The 23,590-nt window shown below is 42.9% G+C and overlaps 1 protein-coding gene across 8 annotated transcripts in view; it reads left to right on the top strand.

Annotated features, from left to right (window-relative positions):
- Positions 1-23,590, top strand: part of PRR5L (proline rich 5 like) — a 171,489-nt gene that overhangs the window by 60,260 nt on the left and 87,639 nt on the right. For 2 of the 8 annotated variants that reach the window (XM_037840125.1, XM_037840126.1), the window contains exon 2: positions 4,040-4,102. The exons of 1 other annotated variant lie outside the window; for it this stretch is intronic. In XM_037840125.1, coding sequence (XP_037696053.1) covers positions 4,070-4,102 — 33 coding nt within the window. In that variant the 5' untranslated portion in view covers positions 4,040-4,069. Of the gene's footprint in view, positions 1-4,039; positions 4,103-22,046; positions 22,357-23,590 lie in introns of those variants that run through there. 5 more of the 8 variants (XM_037840119.1, XM_037840124.1, XM_037840122.1 and 2 more) reach the window with 4 other exon arrangements.

The raw sequence follows: 23,590 nt of genomic DNA, 5'->3' as shown, positions 1-23,590 counted from the left end.
GGAAAAAAGCCATGCCGCAGATAGAAACATGTCAACTGCCACGAAAGATAAAAGTTAGCCAGTGGGGCAGTTATTTTTAGCTTTGATCATCTGGTGGTCCCTTATTTATGGGCTGTTAGTTGTGCTTGTGAGTGGTTTTAAAGTGTTTCATAAATATTATTGAATCTGTTATTTCCTATAACAGGAAATATTTCCTATAAACGCTAAAGTAGTGAGAGTTTTGAACGTGCTGGTTGAACAAGACATTTGCTCATAATGGAAACAAAAATAGAGGTAATTTTTTTAAAATTGAGAGTGAGAAAATGCAGAATGCTATGTGTTATTTGAGGGGAAGCATTGGACAGTGGGGATGGTGATGCATATAAAGTGCTTAGGAACAAGCTTGTCACACAGTGGGCCCTCGGTAAGTCTTCCATTATGGCAAACAAGGAGGGAATCGTATAGTGGGTGGAAAATGTGCTTATGTATTGGACAGTTTATCATCCACAGGCAAGGGAAAGCAGAAGGGCAAATTGGAGAAACTAAAATTTGTGGCCACATCTCAAGTTCAACCCCAGATGCCTCATGCAAACTCAGGAGAGGCCTGGGGATTGAAGAATGCAAAGGCTAAGCTTGGAGAAAGTGCCGCTGGGAGATGTTTGTTGCAAGCCGTGGATGTTCCACAAGTTTGACCTGTTTGAACCTGTTCATTAAAATGAATCTCAGGCGATTGAAGTGGGGGGGGGGGTCTCCAGACACTTATGGAGACCACTTGGAAAGGGGTTGTCACCTGCCTCAATAGATCCCCAGACTGATCTATTTTGTTTGTTTTGTTCTTGTTTTTTCTTTTTTAATGCAATTTTATTGAGATATATTCATACAATATATAATCCATCCAAAATAGACAATCAGTGTCTCACAGTATCATCATATAGTTGTGTATTCATCGCCACAATCAGTTTTTGAACATTTTCATTACTCCAAAATAAAGAAATAATATAAAAAAGAACACCCAAAACATCCCATACCCCTTATCCCCTCCCATTACTTTTATATTTTTTTGTCTTTATTTTGTTACTCATCTGCCTATACACTGGATTAAGGGAGTGTCAGTCACAAGGTTTTCACAGTCACATGGTCACACAATAAATGCTATATAGTTATACAGTCATCTTCAAGAATCAAGTCTACTGGATCACAGTTCAACAGCTTCAGGTACTACCTTCTAGCTATTCTAATACACTAGAAACTAAAAAGGAACACCTATATAATGCATAAGAATAAGGTCCAGAATGACCTCTCAACTCTATTTGAAATCTCTTCGCTACTGAAACTTTATTTTGTTTCATTTTTCCCCCTTTTGGTCAAGAAGGCATTTTTAATCCCATGATGCCAGAGCCAGGCTCATCCCTGGGACTCATGTCCCATATTTCCAGGGACACTTACACCCTTAGGAGTCATGTCCCACACAGGTGGGAGGGTAGTGAGTAAATTTGCAGATTTGGCTAAGAGAGAGAGAGGCCACATCTGAGCAACAAAAGAAGTTCTTTGGGGGTGGCTCTTAGGCATAATTATAAGTACGCTTAGTTTCTCCTTTGCAGGAATAAGTTTCTTAAGGGCAAGTCCCAAGATTCAGGGTTTCACTTATTAAATTGGGAGTCCCTAAGACTTGCAAGAATACCAGGCTTATCTATTTTAAGCAGAGGTGCACAGGAGAGGAATGCTTGTCAGCAGCACGGAAAAACAAACTTCTAAGCATTAAGCTAACACTTCTCTTTGGTGAATATGTAAGTGGAGATTGCCACTTGGCTGCCCTGGATTTATAAAAATAGCATCAACAACATCAACTCACATTTCTTTAGCATGTACTATGTGCCAGACAGCATTGTAAGCATGGACTTTAACAACCTCTGTGAGCTAGGTACTGTTATGTTCCCACTGCACAGGGAAACCGAAGCCTGAGGGACCCAGTTAGTCAGTTGTGGAAGCAAGATTTGAACCAGGTTGTCTGGCTCCAGTGCCTGTGCTTTTAAGTACTGAACCCCAAACAGCTTTTTAACACCTGACCTATTTTTAAGAATAAAAGCTTCTGTATTTTTACAATGACTATCCCTGGTAGGGAAGCATGGTCATTGGTTGTCAAGGAGAATTACAAACAAGTAAAAGCCATTTGATTTAGCAACAAGTACATCAGTGACCCTTGAGTGGGTGGTTTCTGTAAAGTGCTGGGATGGCAGCCAGACGGCAGGGCTTAAGGTTCTTGAGGGAGGTGAGGAAAAGGAGGCCCCGGATGTCTGTATCACTTGCAAGAGTTTGGCAGTAACAGGTGAGAAAGAAATAGGAGCAGCTGGCCATGTGGAGATTAGATTTTTCTCTTACCAAAGGTGATGAATACACATTGAAATGAAGGGAAAACCGTTGTGGGGTGGGCGGGGGGAGGCAATAAGTAGCTGAAAAGGGAGGAAAGATGTTTCAAACATCTGGGAAGAGACGGTACTCAAGAAGTTTGACTTCTTGCTGAATTTGGGGATGATGTTATTAATGATCCCCCAATAAACCAGTGGGTGGATTTTCAGTAATCTGGACCCACACTGTCACAAAGTCCAACCTTCTCCTAATTGGTGTGAGCCCCAGTGATGCTATTAAATATCTGTGTGTCTTGAGCAAATAAGTCACTTCATGTCTCTGAGCCTCTGTTTCCTCATCTGTAAAGGGACAGATTTGAAATAAAGGCCTGGTGTCATTGGTACTTGAGGCCGTATTAAGTCTTCATGTTAATAGAATTAGTTCCTACCATTTTGGGTGAAGGATTAATATTCTTATTGTGAAAGTTTATCTTAGAGGGAGAAAAAGTTCACAGTCACTTCCCTCTGCACTGGAGAGATGTGATTTGACCAGAATTGTAACAGAATCTGTGTTCCATTTATAAAAGTATAATGCGCATTGAAACAGTCTGATTACTTGGATTCTAAAGGCATATTTCTAAGTACTATAAAAACCTTTTGCTCTTTATTAGCCATAAACAAATCTGAGTTTCAAGAATGTCATGAAATTTTTCTGCCTTGTTGCTTTGCAATGATGTCATTCTTTGAATAAATAAATTCATCCATTATTGGGATTGCTACTGTCCCTAAGTGCCCAGTTCTTGGGAAGGAGGATGGAATGGCATGCTTGCTTTGCCAGTGCTCACTCTTAACGATATTTAATGAGTAGGATTTTCCTTAGCCTCCAGAGTTGTAAAATTCAACTCAGCAAATGCTGAGAGTGCCTTCTATGGGGAAGGCACCAAACAGAAAAATGGGCACTATCGATATCAGCTTTGCTGATCAAAGCCTGTAACCACAATAAAAACACAAAACAGGAAACCGTGAAGGGTATCCGATGACTGGTGTGCAGTCATTTTGGAAAACAAGAGGTATGACCCATCAGCTAGGGATGTGGGGTTTTTTTTTGTTTTGTTTTGTTTTGTTTTTTGTATTGGGGAGAAAGACAATGAACAAATATATAATTGGGGTGCTACAAATGAGTGACCATGTGTGTCCCATTTATATCTGCTGTCCTGGCATAATTACCAACAGCTCCTCCTTTCACACTCAAAAGTGTCCTGATTTGGAAGATAATTGTGTAAGTTTGGTCTTTATCTTGTTGTATATATATTTTTGCTCAAGAACATTTATATGTGGCAATCCAGCAGCCCAAACAACATGCACACATGCACACACTTCTACTTCTATATTATCTCCTTTGTATACGCTGATTGTCCTAAGCCAGCCATTTGATTCAAGACATGGGTCATATTCTGCAACAGCAGTTCTCAAAGTGAGGTCCAAGGACCATTTGGTTTACCTACAGATGGCCTGTCAGTCACACAGGGCCCTGCACTTAGAAGCTTAGTTTAATGCCATATTGTTATGGTATCAGAATTCTTAATGGTATTTGAATAACAGGCCTGCATTTTCACTTTGCATTGGGCTCTGAGACCCTTTCAGAGAGTACATAAGCTCAAAACCATTTTATAATAATAATACATTATTTGCCTTTTCCACTCTCATTCTCACAGAAGTATTCAGTGGAGTTTTCCAGAGGCTGCATGACATTGTTATTGCACAGATCGAACAGAAAGGTAGATATGAGAACCCAACTATTTTCTCTTAAGCTACATATTAAAGAGATTTGTAGAAATGAAAAATAATGTTTCTCTTCCCACTAAATATACTTTGGTTTTAGAAAATATAGCTATTTTCTTCATGATAATATGTTATTTATATTAACATGTAATGAACTTTTTATTATTTTTAAATGAATAAATAAATGATTATTTAAAATTTTTCTCATTTTTAATTTCTAATATGTTAAATAGTGAAAGATACAACTCACATAAACAAAAGCTTTTTGGGGTCATCAATAATGTTTCAGTATATAAAAGGGTATTAAGTCCAAAAAGTTTGAGAATCGCTCATCTACAGGTATTTACTATTTCCATTAAAGAAAAGAAACATTATGGGCACGTGATAAAAATATACCATGTGTTTGCTTACATCTGTTTATTTATGTATGCATATCTATGTCTATTTTTTAAATGAGGCAAAGAGACAATCTTTTTATTACCCTTGAACTTCTAAGAATTTCCCACAGTGCCATCTAACACAGTTCACTTGTCAAAGGTCTCCTTTGAACAAGTTTCAGAGCCTCTGATGCTGGGTGCTATCTAGCAATTAGCGCTTCCAGAAATGGAATGGCTGCTCAAGAGGCATGAGCCCTTTGTCCCTTGAAGGGTTCAAGTGGAAGCAAGCTGTCTGCCTCCAGAGGATGCTGGCATAAGGCCGAGAGTTGGACTAGGCTACCACTGACATGCCTTTCGCTTCTGGGATTCTGGTAGGAGAGATCGTCTTCTCCCTCACCAAATTCAAAGGCACAGGGCTCAAGTAATAATAAAATGGGTACATACCTTTACAGGGGGAAAAAAAAAAAAAGACATCCGGTTGACACCAAAGCAGTGGAGCGGTCACTAGAGAGTCCAGCCTTGCATAATGAAGACTGGGGACACCAGCTAGTGCCAGAAAGGAGAACTTGCTGCAAGTAACGTGTGTGCGAAGGAGGGGTGGAGGACAGGGCAGGGCAGGGCCGGGTGGGAATGGGATCGTGTGTTCTCATTCTTATGACTCTGACTCACTGAAATTGAAATTGTTTTAGGTCACGGATCTCTCCCTTCCCTTTTCAGGGCCCTTTCCACTTTTGGCACCAAAGTGCCTTTCTCCCACTTGTCTGTCTTTTGAAAATTCATCTCGTAAAGGAATGCTAAGGTGCTCAGCTGTTAATAATGTAATACATTATCCTTGGAAAAGAAAGGAGATTCAGGAACAACCCAAGGAACAACCCTCTGATGAAGGGCATTTTAGGCACTGAGCGAGAAGCATGGACATGTTGGGGAAAGCCACACTTTTCTAGCACTTCTCAAACCAACCCTATTGTTTTAAAAGGATAATCAGTTATGTCTGCTCTCTCTTCTTCTCTCCATGCCTCTTTCCTTTCTTCATTCCCACTTTTCCTCCTTTCTTCCATAAACATTTTTATGGAGCCTTTGTTAGTTTATTAGGTTTTATGGAGCCTCTGCTATGGATTGCCTAGGTATTGCCCATTCAAAGACAGACAACATGGCATCATTGATTTCATAATTTGTCAATGGAGACAGACAAGTACCCTGATCTTTGCCTTGTACTGAGGCAGAGGTTGTATAGGGAGTTTGTGCAAAGTGTTAGAGCAGCCTACCTGAGGCATGGGGGACAGGCAATCCCTTGAACTGGCTCCCTGGAGGGAAGTGCAAGTTTATATGGGGAGCAAGAGAGCAAGTCTCTCCAGGCCCAAGTTCACACAGAGGGTGCGTGTTGGGGCCAGGATGGACCTTGCATGCAGTCTGTTTGTATACAGTACTGCATCTCCCAGAATGACGGGCAGCTCAGCATGACCTGTCACAGGGCCGGGTGGGCGGGAGGAGAATGTGGTAGGGAAGAAGCTGTGGTCGAGACTTCACAGAGCATCATAGCATCATAGCAACGCAGAAAAGGGAGGGGAGCATTTGTGGACCGGAGAAAAAAAGTGAAGCCCAATTCTTTGAGGTGCTGGTAACTCATATTCAAGTTGTTGAACGTATATTAGTTGAGCACCTGCCATGTGCCAGAATAGACAGGATTCCCTGCCCTCTCGGAATGCACATCTTTCCAGAGATCTTTCCAGAGTTGCTGGGGACAGACTTGTGCTCAGCAAGATTCCTAGTTACAAGCTCAATGTCATTTCTGCAGATGCTGTGGTTGCAGCTCCTTACTGCTTCCTTAGAAGCCCTTTCGCCCTTCTGCCAACAAATAATTGGACTCCTTTCTTTCCTCCTTTCCTTCCTTCTGCTCCCTCTGTTGGAGGTACAGAAGAGCAGTAAACAGACCCCAAAGCAGGTTTCCTGAAAAGAGAGGAGGAAAGAGTCCATCCCCCAGACCCACAGAATAAGTGGGAGTTGACCCATCTCTGCCAGCCTTGCTTAAAAAGGGGTTTGTTCTCCTTTGCCTGCCGCCTTCTACCTACCTGCCTGGCACTGGCTGAGCACTCAGTCTTCCAGAAACAGCTGAGCCCAGGGAGAATGGCCCACCCCTCCCACAAGAATGCAAAGAAACAATCAGCTATTAATTTCCAGAAGGACAAACAGGAACCCATTCAGCCAGGAAATCTAAATTGAACAGTGATTAAGTCATTCAAGCTCCCTGGTCCAGGTTAACTTCCAAGACTACAGATGGTTCTGCTTTCCTCTTAAAGATCATTTGTAGCCACTGGTCTTGCCTCACTTTTTTTTTTTTTTTTAATATCTTAATGCAATATATTTTTAAAATTTCATCTGTTGTCAAATTTATTCGAAAAGGGCTTCCATAATATTCTTTTTTTATCCCTGTCTTTATTACTTATCTACTAATACACTGAATAAAGGGGGAGTCAGTCGCAAGGTTTTTACAATCACATGGTCACAAGATGAAGGCTATATAGTTATACAATCAGTATCAAAGATCAAGGCTACTGCATTACAGTTCAATAAATTCAGGTATTTCTTTCTGGCTATTTTAATACACTAGAAACTAAAAAGAAATATCTATTTAATGAGTTAGTAGTCATAATCATTTGTTAAATCCTAACTTCTCGGTTACAACTTGTCCCTCTCATTTGATCATTCTCTCATTCTTCAGGGATATCTGGGCAATGACCATTCTAACTTCTTTGTGCTAAAAAGGGGTGTTGACACTATGGGGTAGAGGAATGAAACTGGTGGATGTTCTTGGAGAGACTGGCACCTCTGGGTTTCAGGGCTTATCTGGGATAGATGCCATCTGGAGACTCAAAGTTTCTAAAAAATAAACTTAATATGTAAAACTTTTATAGAGTCTTAGATAGAGCCCAGGGTATCCTTTAGGGTTTTCAGGAATACTGTTGGTTGGGGCTTGGCATTTTCTGGTATTCTGCAATATCTAGCTGAAACTTGCATGAGAGTCAACTCCAAAATGACCTCTCCACTCTATATGAAATCTCTTAGCTACTGAAACTTTGTTTCACTTCTCTTCCCCCTTTTGGTCAAGAAGGCATTGTCAGTCCCTCAATGCCAGTGCCAGGCCCATCCCTGGGAGTCATGTCCCACTTTGCCAAGGAGACTACACCCCTGGGAGTCATGTCCCATGTAGAGGGGAGAATATGAAGTTTATTTACCGAATTCTGCTTAGAGAGAGATTGCTTCACTTTTAAATGGGCACCTCTGTGTTGGCTAAATTTTAAGTCTATAGTCTCAGGAACCAGATTGCTCGGGTTTGAGTCCCAGCTCTATCATTTGCTGTGTGAGCTTGCATAAGTTACCTAATTCTCTGTGCCTCAGTTTCCTTATCTTTGAAATGGAAATAGTTATGGTACCAACCTTGTAAGCCTATTTCACAGTGTTATGAGATTTTAAACAACTTAATATTTGTGCTGTACTTAGAATTTAAGGGTTAAATAAAATAAATATATGCCATTATCCAGCTGTGGTTGGTATTTGCCTTTTTCCTCTCCTTCTGTGAGCCACTAGATTGCCTGTCATTGGACAGGGGGAATGGATTTAGTTAAGGGGTTAAGAGCTAGGATTTGGCGGTTAAACAACTTTTGTTCAAATACTGACTCCACCACCTTGTTAGAGGTTAAGTGACTTAATATCTCTGCTCCTCAGTTCCTCATCTGTAAAATAGGGGTTATAGTCAGACCCGTTTCTTAGGATGAGGGTGAGGAATGAGGTAGTTTGTGTAAAGCTCTTAGCGTAGTAGTGCCTGGCACAAAGTAAGTGCTCAATAAATGTTTGTCATTATCATTATCAGGCATTCAAAAGAAAAAAAAAGTGTCGTGTAAACTTGGCAATTGTGATTGAACAAGCTACAATCGGTCCAGAGCTAACAGCTAAGCAGGTGAGGCCAGTGCCTCAAGCCAGGGCCAAGAGCCTGGTTGTGTGCTAGTAAACAGAAAGCGTGCTTTGGCAGGGTGTTTGTGTCCTGGCTTTTCTGCTTGTGTGATGAGTTTCCTCTCTGCCTCCTTCTCTCCTTTCTTTCCTTCCTTTAATAAACATTTATTGAGTGCCTGCTCAGTGGAGATAACCTGCTAGTTACTGGATAGTCCCAGTGGACAGTTGAATGTTGCATGCATCACAGGCAGGCTGTGAGAATTCAGCAAGTTACTGTCTGTTAGGAGCCCAGCCTGGGGCCTGGTATCTACTGGGCACTCAGTAAATAATGGCTGTTCATGTCAAATGTCCTCTGTGCACATCTGTATTAGGTCTCAGCATTCCTTCCTGTGAAGGCGGTGGCTGGCCCTCTCATCTCCAGCCCAGAGGAGGTGCTTAGGCAGGGCAGGGGGAATGATAGTTCAAGGTTACTCTTTTTGCTTCTGTAGTGGAAAGTGAAGCAGAGTTATTTTTTTCCACTGTAAAGTGGGATACTGTCAGTAGATTAATCATCCAAGGAATTAAAAAGCAGAAAGCAGAGTTTACCAAGTAGACTCAATTAAGATCTTCCCTTGATTGTATACAGTCCTGGGACGTTTCCTAAGCAAATTTTACTGACGGGGGATTCTTTTTGTCTAGGACAGCATTTCTCCAACCAGACTCTGCAGAATACTATTTCCTAAAGCTGTTAATAGCATTCCATGAAAAGAAATTAAACCACTGATGTTGCTTTCCTGTAGACCTGCTCCAAGTTCTTAATATAGTAATGCGTATTATGATAGTGCAGGAAGTATTTCCAAACATGATTGGACAGAAGAACCTCTCTCCAGTCACACCTCATGGTACTACCCCTCCTCGGAGAACAGCTGGAGAAGTGCCCATTGTCTTGGTTGTTCAGCCAGCTCTAACCAAGTGCTACAGACTAGGTGGCTTAAAGCAACAGAAATTTGTTGTCTGACACTGCTGGAGGCTAGCAGTCCAACATCTAGGTGTGTCAACAGGGCCATGCTCCCTCTGAAACCTGCAGAGAAGGCTCCTTTCTTGCCCTTCTAGCTCCTGGTGCTTTCTTTCCTTCCTTTAATAAACATTTATTGAGTGCCTGCTCAGTGGAGATAACCTGCTAGTTGCTGGATAGTCCCTTGGCATTTGTTGCTTGTAGATGCAGCACTTCCATCTCTGCTTCCATCTTCCCATGGCCTTCTGCCCTGCACAGGTCCTTCTCTTATAAGGACACCAGCTCTATTGGATTAGCACCCACCCTGATTCAGTACCACTTCATCTTTACCTGAACAATCTGTGAACAATCCAGATAAAGTCACAATCACAGGTAGCAGGCTTAGGACTTCATTATGTCTTTTGGAGGGACACAGTTCAACCCCAAACACCCATCTAGGAGACATAAGCTAGACTTCATTGATGAGTATTCTGGGAAGCCATATGAGGAAACACCAAAACTCTGGCAACACACTATACTTAGGAGGAAAAATGGAAGAGACATTGAGTGCTGGGCAGGTCTGTGTTGCTCTTGGAACACGGGAGTTCTTCGTGAGGGGCAGCCATCCCCTCGGACAGCTTAACTTACCTTGACCGAGGGAGACACTCAGGTACTGTTAAGTACAGGGCATCTCTGTTCTGCCCACTTCTGCTCTTCATTTCCCACATCTAGCAGAAAGCTTCCCTAGAGTCAGTGGTTTAGAGGAGAATGTTTATCTTCCCCATATGGCTCTGCAACTTCCTCTTCCTAAATTGGGAGGTCAAGATGACTAAAGGTGGGACAGAACTAGCAATGGGAAATAAAACTTTATCATTTGTTGTTAATTCTACTCTGATGAGTTGTGTGACCTTGGAAAAAGACTTAACAGTTTCTTTTAGCCTCAATATCTTTATCTGTAAAATGGGATAATAATAGTACCACCCATTTCATGGTGTGGGATGAGGATTAAATGAGATATTGTATGCAAAGCACCTGGCAGTGTCAGCACATCATATGTCTGCAATTAATGTCAGAGAGAGAGAGAGCGAGAAAGAGAGAGAATGAGAAAGGAGACAGGATAGTAGAGGGAGGCATATGCAAAGCTTAAGGTATAGTGGAAATTTAGTCTTGCAAAGAAAGGTTTAGATTAAAATGCAAAATGTACACATTTCCACTAATGGGGCCTTTGTACCTAAAGAGATAATTTACAAATGTGATTATAGGCTGAGAATCCTAGAAAGCAATATTACTGATTATTTATTAATCATTATCCTAGTTTATACATCAGTCTTTGGAGAATTTAGTTAGCATTAGTCAATCCCCAAAAGTGATCTTGGGATGCACCTTGTGGGTGTATTGTAATACATAGGAAACTGAATTAGTGGTTAGAGGGTTGTGTGGTGGGCCTTGACTCTGTGAAAAAGGGGCCTGGATTGCTTTGCGGGATTTTTCATCAGCCTCTGACCATAGCCTAGACGAACCATCCTGGCCAGAACTCTTTCTTTGCCAGAACAGTCTCTCTCTCTCTCTCTCCTTCTATCTTCCCTTTTTTCCTTTTTTTTCTTCCCTTTCCCTTCCCTTCCCTCCTCTTGCCTTCCCTTCCCTTCCCTCCCCTCTCTCTGTCTTTCTCTCTCACACACTCATTCCTGCGTATTCCATTTACCTTTGTGTATATCCAATGCAGGCTACTACATTCTGTTGTTATTTACATTACAATAAAATTGGTTATGGTCCTTATTTTTATTTTCTCTGTTTTTGGAATGGGGAGGATATGAATGTCATTTTTTTTTTTATTTTTAAGATTACCATTTTATTTCCACTTATTGAAGTCTCCTCTCCTTTTAATTCAACAGTATGCGTCACTATAATACATATTAGAGTACAAAGAAAGGCTAAAACATTTATTAACCAATTTTGGAACAGAGTATAATACTAAACTTTACCATAAAGGAATTGGGATTATTTATCTAGAGAAACTAACCTTGTGGGCAATAAACACACAGGGACCTCTTACTTTGTGTATAGTGGCTAATTTATCTATTGCCACTGAAAAATATACTATTATATGCAAAAACTATGCTAAACACTTCTCTTAACTCTCAAAAACCTCATTTAGGCCTCACAAAAATACCAGAGAAACAGGTAGTGTCTACAGCTGAGATTAAGGAACTGCCCACAGATTGCACTGCCTGGTGTCAGCCCAGAACTTATGCTTTTTCCCCCATGAGGAAAAAATTCTTGATGGTAAGTTTTGGCTTGTACTAGAAGGGACGACTACTTTGGTCAACTTTATCTGTACTCTGGATCCCATTATGTCAAATAAAGGGGACATCACACAGGAACAAAGCCAAGCCAGGCTTCATGGCTTTCTCTTTCTGTGTCTCTATCTGTATGTGTGTGGACGTGCATGACTTTTCTTTGGAGGATACTTATTTGAGAATTCATCCCTTCATTCCTTCAACAAGTTATCTGTTGAGCTCCTACATGACATGTAGACACCTTGACATTTTGTTTCAGCAGAATGGACAAGATGAAAGCATGATGGGAGAGGGTTAAAGAAAGAAAAAGAGAAGAAATATTAGGGACAATGTAATAAGAGAAACAAAACTAAGAGCCCATACTCGGTCAATGATGCCTCGTCCATCCCGGATATCTTCACATTCACCCACAGGCTGCTAATGTCCCTTCCTGATAGTGAATCCCCAAGCTGTCCTTGTTGGATTAGGCACTTCTCCAAGACTCCCCTCACACCACTCTGGAGCCCCATCTAGTTTTGTGGAGTACTAAATTCAGATGAACATTCCCCAATCAAATATTTGACCAACTGCAAAAACCCCATCCCTATAACGATGTTGAAGGCGCAGTTCCCAGGTCCACAGGCTCTTTTTTGCCCCCACCCCCACTTTGTTGTGCCTTACACCCTTGACGTGTCCCCCTGTGGCTCTGCGAGGCAGGCTGAAACTCTGTCTCTAGGACCTGTAAGTAGAACAACATTCCTTTCAGGCATCTCCTGTGTCTCTTCTCCTTGCAGCTCCTGACTGTCCATAATCAGATCCTCACAAACAAGGAATATGGATCATTCCATCAAGATGTTTTGCTCTACAAGGTGGGAAGGATGGATGGGGTAGGGGAGCATTCTATAGGCTCCCTCTAGGAGAGAGAGAAAATGGGGTCTCTTGCACAGTGGATGGTTTGGCATCAGTCTTGGACCTTGAAGTTCTTCCCCAGTGCCAGGAGGGAGGGTGGGATGTGGCTACAGATTTCAGTAGGTGGATAGTTACGGCAGTGGTAGCCTATGGAAATTATCAGAAGATGTTCCTATTTTCCCACACAAAGGAGAAAGAAAGGCTCTCAGATAAGAGTGAGGATGTAGGAGAAAATTTTGGAATGTTGAAGACAGTCAGCCAGAGAGTGGGAAAGTGAATAGACCGGAGGCTTTTGGTGTGGGTGCTGAGTGGAATTAATAGCCCAGGAGGGTGGTGAGTGGGAAGTTAAAGTGAAACCAGGCAGTGCAGTTGTGGGTATTTCTCCAGCCATGTTTACATGGATGCTGGCACGGAGTAGGAGGAGAAATGGATTGAACAAGGCTTTGACTTAGTAAAGCAAATAAAATGATGGGAGAAAGGATGGGAGAAAGGAGGATATATGCAACAGAGTTACTAAACCAGTGGATCTAATGTGAGTCAGGAAGGATGTGAGGACTTGAGGGGAATGAGAGGCAGTGGAGAGTAGCGCCTCTGTATTGAAGAGTTCTGGTAGTCAGGGCACTAGAGGGAGTGAATTGGAAAGATGGGAGGTGGTGGCTGGAAAGTGGGATGCCTGAAATTGTGATTACAGAGGGAGTGTCAGTGGGAAATGACAAGGTCTTGGCTATGACCCTGAGAGTAAGTGGCTGTGGTAGAGTGGAGGACAACGTTCTTGAAGCAGAAGAGGTTGCGGCACTGATTATTGGGGGGATCCTTTCTATGGAGATTGAAATCATCAAGAATTATGACTGGAGCAATTCTGAAGAGAATGGTCATAAAGCTTCGAGGAAAGAGGAGGATAACCCAGGAGTCTACAGATGACCTTAACAAAGAGGCAGGAGTAGTGATTAGAATAGTCTGATGGTTTGATGGGGTTTTTTAGGAAGGGACTGTGATCAGGAAGTAGCATGAGGAGCAAGCAACACAACTACCCTACCTCACAGACCAGTGATACAAAAAGTGTTGAAGAAAAACAACCACTAGAGAGGGGTTGCAGGGGAGGTTGAAGCCAGGTTTCAGTTAGAACAGTGATTCTCTAAGTGTGGTGGTATGGTCGGCAACTCCGATGGTCCCCAAGACCCTGTCAGAGATCATAAATCCAAAACTATTTTCATAATGATACAAAGACGTTATTTGCCTTTTTCACTCTCATTCTCTCACAAGTGTACAGTGGAATTTTCCAGAGGCTACATGATGTAGAAAACTCAACAGATTGAATGCAAAAGTAAATATCAGAATCCAGCTGTCTTCTATTAAGGCAGACATTAAAGAGGTTTGCATAAATTTAGGACAATGTCATTCTTTCCATTACTTTTTTAATTTGGAAAATATAGCTATTTTCATAAAAATATATAATGATTTTGTTACTTAAATTTTTAATTAATAAATAGTTTTAAATTTTCTGTTTTAATTCCAAATAAAGTAAGTATTAATAGATACAATCCACACAAGCAAAAGTTTTTCAGTGATTGCAATAATTTTTAAGAGTGTCCTGACCAGAACCCATGAATCTTGAAGACGATTATATAAAAATGTAGCTTATGAGGGGTAACAATGTGATTGGGAAAGCCATATGGACCACACTCCCCTTTGTCTAGTTTATGGATGGATGAGTAGAAAAGTGGGGGAAGAAAACAAACAAACAAAAAGACACACAGGGTTCTTTTTTACTTTAATTGTTCTTTTTCACTTTAATTTTTATTCTTATTATTTCTGTGTGTGTGGTAATGAAAATGTTCAAAAATTAATTTTGGTAGTGAACACACAACTATATAATGGTACTGTGAGCAACTGAATGTACACTTTGTATGACTGCATGGTATGTGAATATATCTCAATACAAATGAATTAAAAAAAAAAAAAAAAAAGAGTGTCCTGAGACCAAAATGTTTGCGAACCACTGAGTTAGGGCATAAAGGCCATGTGCAGGGGGTGTTCAGAAAAGAAGCTGCAGATGCAGGGGATTTTGCTGATGATGGACCATGGATTGCAGGACACACAGCAGTAGGTTTCTGGGGATGGGGAAGGGCTGGGGGACAGATTGGAAATGGGGATGAGAAAGGCTGTTTGGTTATGACACTCTTGGGGATTCAGGAGCTCTAGCTTCATGTGCTGATGGACAGAGACGGGGTGAAGATCCTGGGAGGCTAGTCCTGATGGTCTCAAGGCAGACAGTGGTGATGGGGCTGTGAGGGTTGCCAGCTTAGCATTTGGGTCCCTTAGCTGGAATTCCTAAAGGACAGTCTGTTTTGTGCCCACTCCTCGGTCAGTCAGTTGACTCATAACACCAGACCATCTGCTGCCCTGTTCAGCAGAGTCTGCGCTGTGTGATAGTTCCTGGAGAAGGAGGTGTGGTCAAATCCCCAAATCCTTGCAACCATGACTGAAAAAAAATGAAAAAAAAAAAGCTGTATTTGAACAACTTTGAATATTTATTTGGAATGTTTTCCATTCAGTCCTTTGCAAGGTATGGAGATGGATAAAGTATGGGCTGATCATAAGTTGTAACATGAAACTTGGTATACATGATTTGCCATAAGGGCAAAAGGTCTGCTAACAGATGAGTTGGGTTATACAGTGGTTAGCAACCCTGGACATGGCAGTGGTGAGTGGGTTGATGTATGTAGCCAGGTTCCTGCATAAGCAGAGAGCAGTTGGAGATGGGTCTATGGGTAGGTTGGTGGGGAGCTAACCCGTATAATCTTTAGATCAGACCCACTATATTGCAAAACTCCAGGAGACCCCATTTGTACTGTAGTCTAAGTGACCTGTGCTCCTTGGAGTTGTGTAATGCTGAAGCCTCTTCTTGTGCATATCAGTATCTTGCTTTCACATTGTTTCCTTTAAAATCTTTTTATTATAGTCCCAACATATCAGTTTATTGCCTTTAAACATGTGTTTAAATGATGCCATATCTGGAGAATGTGCTCAATAAGAATGTTTATTTCCTCCACCCAATCCCCACCAAACTAGAAGTAGGGGCATAAATAAATTCTTCTCTCTCTACTGGATCATTCCTATCAGCCTTCAAAACGTGGCTTAATATTTATTACCCCTTTTAAAAATATAAGCCGTCAAACCAACAGACATTTCTCTTGATCCTACACCTCTCTCCAGCTACTGCCCCATTTCTCTGCTCCTCTTAGTAACAAAACTCTTTGAAAGTGTTGTATGTATTTCCCGTTTCCATTTCTTCACCTTTCATTCTCTCCCCAACCCAGTCTGTTGGGATATCATCTCACACCTCTCCAAGAAAGGACCCTTATGAAGGTCACAAATGACCTACAATTCCCAGAGAAAACTTAATTCTCTGTTCTTATTTTACTTGACCTTTTGACTGCATTGGGCATCCTTGACCAATGCCTCCTTCCTGAAACACCTTCTTCTTTAGACGTCCATATTACACTCCTTGGATTTTCCCTTGTGTCATTAGCCACTCATTTTTAAAAATTCCTATACTGGTTCCTCTTCCTTTACTAGACTCCTATAAACTCCCTGGTTTCTCTTCATCCATATTCACTCCCTAAGACATCACACTTTGTCCCTTGGTTTTTAGTACCTTCTATATGTGTGAGTTCTCAAATTATCTCTCTAGTTCTTGATGCCACCTCATATATTCAAATGTCTACTGAAATATACACTTGGCTGTCAATCAGGCATTTTAAACTTGACATGGCTAAAGCAGAATTATTGATTCCCCTCCTAACTTCGCTCTCCATGCTATGTCTTTCTCATTTCATTCAATGGCATCACTACCCATTCCATTGCTCAAAGAAAAAACTGAAGCATCATCCTTAACACTTTCCTTTTCTTCACACTCCACACTCAATCCATTAGAAAGTCCCACTATCTCTAATTCTAAATTTTTTACAAATCATCCTTGCCACAAGTCTAATCCAAGCATCATCTCTCCCTTGGTCTACTGTAACCGTCTCCTAAAAGGATCTGCCAGTCCATGATGACTTTCACCCTCTTTCGAGTTCATCCTCCACACACCAGCCAGAGGGATGTTTCTAATGCAGAAATCGGATCACATCACTTCTTAACCTGGAACCTTCCATTGCCTTCCTGCTGCAACCAAATTCCTTTTCAGGACCTACCAGGTCCTCTGTGACCTCACTCCAATCTATGTCTTGGTCTGCACCTTGTTCCCCTTTCCACCTATTTGCTAGGCTTCGCCCATACTGGCCTAGTTTCTATCTCTCTAACTTCCTCCCAAGCTTCTCTTCTATTTGGAACACACCTGTGTTCCCACGGCTGCCTCTTCCCATCATTTAGGTCTCAACACCAAAGTCACCTTCTCTGACAATTCTGGCTAAAGCACTTCTTTGCTTCCCCCCAGTCACCCTGGTAGCCTATTTTATCCTCTTTGTAGCACTTACCAGTACTTGAAATTACCTCTCTTGTGCATTTATTTCCATGTTTATTGTCTGTCATCTGATCCTTGATAATTGGTATCTACCCATTCTTGTTCACTACTGCATCCCCAGTACTTCACAAAAATTAGTGACCAGTCAATATTTGTTGACGATCTAACTGTCTTGGAAGAGTAGGAAGGAATAATTAAAATCTGAATTATCCAGGGAAAATTCATTTGCACTGCTCAAATTCTTTTCACTTCCAAGTTTTATTCATTCAAGTTATTCTCAAAATATATTCAGATTTAATTAAATACCAGTTTCTTTAGAGTGGAGGGCAGATATTTCCCAATACCAAAAGGCAAAAATGATAGTTAAAACCAACATACCTGAAACACCCCATTGCTTTCAAGTAAACGATGAAAAGGACTAAAACAAATTTTTTTTATGCCATCCAAAATTCTCCTAAAATACAAACTTCGTGGTTCTCGGTTTTTCTACTGTGAAAGTTAAAAGGAGGGCAGACTCTCTCTCTAAGCCAACTCTGCAGGTGAACTCATTGCTCTCCCCTCTGCTTGGGATATGACTCCCAAGGTTGTAAATCTCTTTGGCAAAGTGGGACATGACTCACCGGTATGAGCTTAGCCCTGGCATCACAGGATTGAGAAAGGCCTTCTTGGACCAAAAGGGGGAAGAGAAATGAAACAAAATAAAATTTCAGTGGCCAAGAGATCTCAAATAGAGTCGAGAGGTTGTTCTGGAGGTTATTCTTATGCATCATATAGATATCCGTTTTTAGTTTTTAGTGTATTGGAAAAGCTAGAAGGAAATACCTGAAACTGTTGAACTGCAACCCAGCAGCCTTTTTTCTTGAAGATGATTGTATAACTATATAGCTTATACTGTGCTGTGTGGTGATGAATGCACAACTATATAATGGTACTGTGAACAATTGATTGTACACCATGGATGATTGCATGGTATGTAAATATATCTCAATAAAATTGAATTTTAAAAAAAAGAAGCGCAGAAGGAAGAGTAAGCTTTTTAAATTTATGTGCTAAGTCTTCCTGCTGTGCCAAAGGGCACTGATTTTACACCCTGGTATTCTATCAGATGCTAAGGATATTTCCCAAATGGTCCTGTTTTTATGGCTGGTGCAATGCTGTGGATGTATATTGAGTGCTTATGCAATTTCTATATATGATCAATATTTGTCATGAGTAACTACATTAACTTATTTTATGACTAGAGCTCTGAAGACCTGAAAAACTGGGTGTTCTAACACTGCACGTGCCTCGGAGACCTGTCTCACAAACTCTGCACAAGGATTTAGCAAAGGATCTTGGATTTCCATGTATAAAAATGAGAATACTTAAGGGAGGATACTTTGCTTTTTTTTTCACTGGAATAGTTTTATGACATGGTACAACACATCAAGGTAACATGGAAGGAGGTCTGAACGAACACCTAAATTCAGCAGACATTTATTTCACACCTATTGCCTGCCAGATCCTTGAGGCATTAAATCCTATGATTTTGTAAATCAAAGTGATTTTTATTATTCTGAGATGGATGCAGTTACTCAGACCAAGAGAGAGTAGTATGGCAAAGAGAGCACTGATTTGGAGTCAGGATGCTCGTCCCCACCCTGCCCTTTCTTGCCTGTGTATGACTTCGGACAAGTCTCCTAACCCTTCCTGAACTTGGTCTGCTTAGGCTCTTTGAGGGGTAGAAATGAGTAATAGGGATAGGGGTGGGCAGGGGTTGTCATGGCAGCAAATGAAAAGTAGAACAACAGAGAAGTAGAACTGGAGGGTGGTTTTGACTCCACGGCAGCCCCAGACAGGGCATCTGCCTCTCCCTGCTTTGGTGCCCACTTGCCCCTTACTCTACTCCATAGCTTTCTTTACCTCAGTGGTTTTCAAATTATGTGATTCTGAGCAAGATTTTGTTTGGAAAATGTGTTCTCTTGCTAGGGAGAAAAGTGGTTTGAACCACTGCCACCCTATTGCCTAATTTTTGCTTACTCATAGCTCTGGCCCCTCATAACAATGTCTCAGGATCCTTTCTTTAGCTGCATTAGGGGTGGCAGAGAAATGGGTGAAGTAGGGAGTGGCTGGGATATGGCAAACAGGCAGTCTTGTGCCCTGTCTAAAGGTGAGAGAAACTGCAGCTCGGGCCAGTTGTGCCCATAAAAGACTGCAGAGGTAACAACAGCAGGTCTTCCAGGTTTTTCTGGAGAAGCTGGAAATCCACATCTTTACGTGAAATCTTCTGATTTTTAAATGTTGGCAAAGAATTTTAAAAGCTTTTTTTTTTCTTAACACTATGGAGCTTGAATAATATAAGGACATCTAAAGTGGTTCACAGTCAGTCAGTCTGCAGCTTCTCTTGTTCTAAATACTAGCTATCTGTTTATATGTGTGTTCACATTCCTGAAATGGAATCTGATTGGCCCAGTGCAACTTTTGGGGCCAGAGTTTGTCACAGGACAAATCTGTAGAGAGGCAGCACCGCTGATCCTAAAGGGGCTGCCTAAATGCTGCCATTTCAGCATGGGCCATCAGTTGGGACAATTTTCCTTCCAGAGACTGTGGCCATGGCAAGCCATGTACTCAACATGTCTAATAAAGACCTAGAATTTCCTCCTCCATAAATGAATGTTTAATAGATTGATCTATATTGGTTTCTCCTAATGAAATTCTGTTTCTTAATAAGAAAAGGCAGGGCTCCATTAACATTTGGTTAGAATTTTGGTTAAAATTTGGGTGGCAAAGAGTATAATATAGTGCTATTAATAATCCTTAGAGAGAAGCTCTGATTTACATCAAAATGTCAACTACTTCTTGTTTTAAGAAAATTCTGTTTACAAAATTAGCAGCACTTAAGGTTAGAAGAGACTTTAACCTCTTTAAACTCCTCTTGCAGTTCTTGAATACTTGTTTATGGCATCCCACCTACACTGTGAATATTTCCCTTGATCAGGGAGTCTACTTCCTCCAGACAGAGTTTTATCATCCTTAGGACAGGCCTGATGACTACATTTTTTTCTCATTGTGCAATGCCCAGCCCACCATAGGCATTCAGGACAGCACAGACTTGCTAAATGAACTCATTCGTGGATTCACCTATATGATATTTACTGTGTCTATACTATGTGCCAGACACTGTTCTGGGAACTTGGGCCAAATCAGTGAACAAAACAAATCCATGTTCTTGTATAGGTGATGTCCTAGCCAGAGGTGGGAAAGAGACAAAAAGTGAAAACAAAAATATATATATATATAAAATCATATAATGTGTTACAAAATGCAATGGAAAAAAGAAAAAGTAAAGTTGAATAAGCAGGGAGGGGAGAGTTACTATTTTAAATAAATGGAATAGGGTAGGCGTCTTTGAATAAAGATGTGAAGGAGATGAAAAAATTAGCAACGTGGAATGAATGTTCTCAAATCTATCTTCCAGCATCCATGTTGAACAAGTTCCCTCTTCACTCACCAGCCCCCTTTGGGATGACAACAACGCAGCAGCAGCTTAACATCTATTGAATCCCAGGAGAAGTTTTAAGCACTTTCTCTGTATTAATTCATTAAATCCTCGTAACAACCCTATGAGATAGCTACTGCTTTTATCTCCACTTTCATAAAAGGAAACTGAGGCATATCAAAGGTAAGTAACAGCTAAAATCCCACACCTAGTAAGAGGAAGAGGTGGGATATAAAAACTTTGTGGCTCCAGACTTTGGCTCTTAACCCTGCCTTCAGTCTGTCTTGAAGACAGCTTGAGTCCCCTCCCCACTCACTGTCCCCTCAAGTTTTCTTTCCCAGTCAGGTGCTCCCTGCCTCGTCCCTTTCACTCTATCAACTTCCTGGGATAAGATTTAAATTCCTTCCGCATCCTGGAGTTCTGTTGAGAATCCTTTTGCTTTATCTAGCATCACTGCACAAGGGGGCCACCCAGAGAGCTCCATCAAACCTCCTGGGCACAGCCTGACCAGCAACCCTAACAGGTATGCTTTTGAAAAGTCACAGTGACCAAAACAAAAATGGATCATGATCAGTTTTGACATTAAAAGACACATGCATCATTTTTCAGCAAATGTCACTGTGGTTTCAAAGCCTAAGTGTGATGTGTGAGCTGGAGGCATTTTTGAAGTATTTCCTGCTTAACCATAGGGTGAAATTATGCAAGCTATCCAGTCCTGCAAACAGCTGCATCAGATTCTTAACACCTGCAAAAGAAAAATGTTTTGAAAATAATTTTACATTTTTTCAAAATTTTTAGATTGGTTTTCTGTTGCTGCACACTCTGATGGACCCTCTAATTCGCTGAACCTTTGACTGAAAGATGGGAACTTTGAAAGAGTTTTGCAATTCTAAGGGAGAGTCACTTGATCTATTTTCGGTAATGCGCTTAAAACAACTTCTCTCCGGAACCAGCCTGAGGACTTTTCCTTTAAAAAAAAAAATAGTAAAAATTTAAAAGGTCCAGGCAATAGTCCTCTAGGCAGCCCGACCTTGCTCTTTCTTAAGTGAGCCTCCAATCACCCCCTGGCTTCTTGGCAGAATTTTCCGTGGAGTGGGGGGGTGGGGTGGGGTGGGGTGCAGTGGGGGGGATCTCGTCTTACTTGAGTGAAACGCAGCAGGGAGCTCCCTTGACCTACTGCCTTCTCCCTGGCATTTTAAGTCAGAGAGCTTAATTCCCTGAAATTGTGGAACTGGTTGGAAGTGCGGGAGCCCCTTACTCCGTACCCCCACCCCGTCCCTGCTGGTGGTGACCAGCAGGATGAGATTGCTGCAGAAAGGAGGGGGATGGAATCGGGTGGGGTGGGGGCCGTCGGAGAGAAACTAAAGCGATGTGCAGAGGACAGGAAAAGTGGGAGGAGGAGGAGGAGGCGGCGGCGAAGCAGGAGGATGAGGAGGAGGAGGAGGCGGCGGAGGCGGCGGTGGAGGAGGAGCGGAGGCGGCGGCGGAGGCGGCGGCGGCGGCAGCCGTAAGATGAGCGTGGAGGGAAACGTGTCACAAGCCTGGCTGTGGGAGCTCTGCGGCCGCCGCGTTTGTTGACTCGCGCCTGAGAGGAATAGAGGCTGGACCCGAACAGCGGAGGGCACAGCTGGCGGGAGAGAGGTAGGGAGGAAAAGCTGAGCAGAGCGCAGCATCGAGAACCATCCAGTTCGCTCGTTTCTCTCCGGTGAGAAAACTTTCTCGGGAAGACCGGAAACTTTTTCCAGGGTATGCGGAGTCCCGGGCGGAGGCGAGCGGCGGGTGTGCGCGACTCCGAGTGACTCACTCCGGGGACCCCAAGGGGGTGAGTGGGGAAGTCCCGGGTAGGGACTGGAGTCTTAGGCTCGGAAATGGCACAGGAGTGAGTTCGAAATCGCCTAGCACGCCGGGTACAATCCAGCGGGGCACGGGGAAGGGGTGTGGGAGCAAGTTCACATTTGGGGGCATCCGGGTGGGGGTCTCCGCATGGCTTAGGATCTTCGGCTCGGACGCTGCAGGCGGACGATTCGACGCGCGACCATCTTAGACGGGGGTGGGGCTGGTTGTGTTTGTGTGTGGAGGAGGCTACGCCACCCTCCGCGGTTTAGGGTGGACGAGGGACGGCTGTGGGGTGGGATGGAGGATGCCACCGACCCTGGGACGCAGGCTGAGGCAGGGGATTGTAAAAGAAAGTTTGCGTGTTTGTCTCTCACATTCACCCCGGCCCTGCGGGACAAATCTAAAAAAGCCGCCCCTCTCGAGCTTGGGCGATTCAGCACCCCCGAACAGTCTGTCTTTTCCTGCCATCCCCCCTTTTCAGGAGCCAGGCGTGAGAGGAGGGGAGGACGAGGGAAGCAGCCTCTTTGTCCCGCGCCGGCACACCAGGGCAGGCCCGAGCTTTGGGGCCCCCCCGCCGCCGAAACCGCGCCGGCGGCATCCTTTTTCTGCTTCATCTTTTGCGCCAGCCCTCCATTTGGATTTTCTCCTGCGCGCCTACTGTGCACACACGGCGTGCTTTGTGCGCGCCGACGGCGCTCTGGAGCCCTCGCTCCGGAGGCTTGGACCTTTCCTTCCCAGTTCTCTCTCTGTGTCCCTTTTCTTAGGGGCTTCAGGCTGTGTGCTTGAGAATTGTGCTTTTAGGAACCGGCCCCAGGTCGCCTCGCTAGTTGGCAATAGGGCTTTCCCCCTGTTCTACCCAGCCGCTGCTCTCGGTCACATGCTACCGCCTCTTCCCCAGCGGTGCCGGGACCCCGCGTTTTGTTTGTCAGCAGTAAGGCGGAAAGTATTTTTAGACGCCGCTGCAATCCTGTGGCGTGCAAGGTTTCAATTACTGCCGTGCGGCCCGCAAGAGCGAAGGCTTACTCTTGGCGTCTCAGCGGTCTGCCCCGGAGTCCCGCATGGGAAAAGCTGGAGTCCTTTGGGCAGCACTCTGGACCTATCGCCCAGATGATAGGTGCAAATTCAGATGACCGCAGATGAATTTTATTTGACCCCTGCAAAAGACCAAAGCTGGCCGGGGATGCCAGACGTCCGGATTGCCTGCATCCTCTCCCTCCCAC

The sequence above is a fragment of the Choloepus didactylus genome, chromosome 6 (genome assembly GCF_015220235.1).
Source record: "Choloepus didactylus isolate mChoDid1 chromosome 6, mChoDid1.pri, whole genome shotgun sequence".
NCBI classification, from domain to species: domain Eukaryota; kingdom Metazoa; phylum Chordata; class Mammalia; order Pilosa; family Megalonychidae; genus Choloepus; species Choloepus didactylus.
This window is presented reverse-complemented; position numbering and strand designations above follow the sequence as displayed.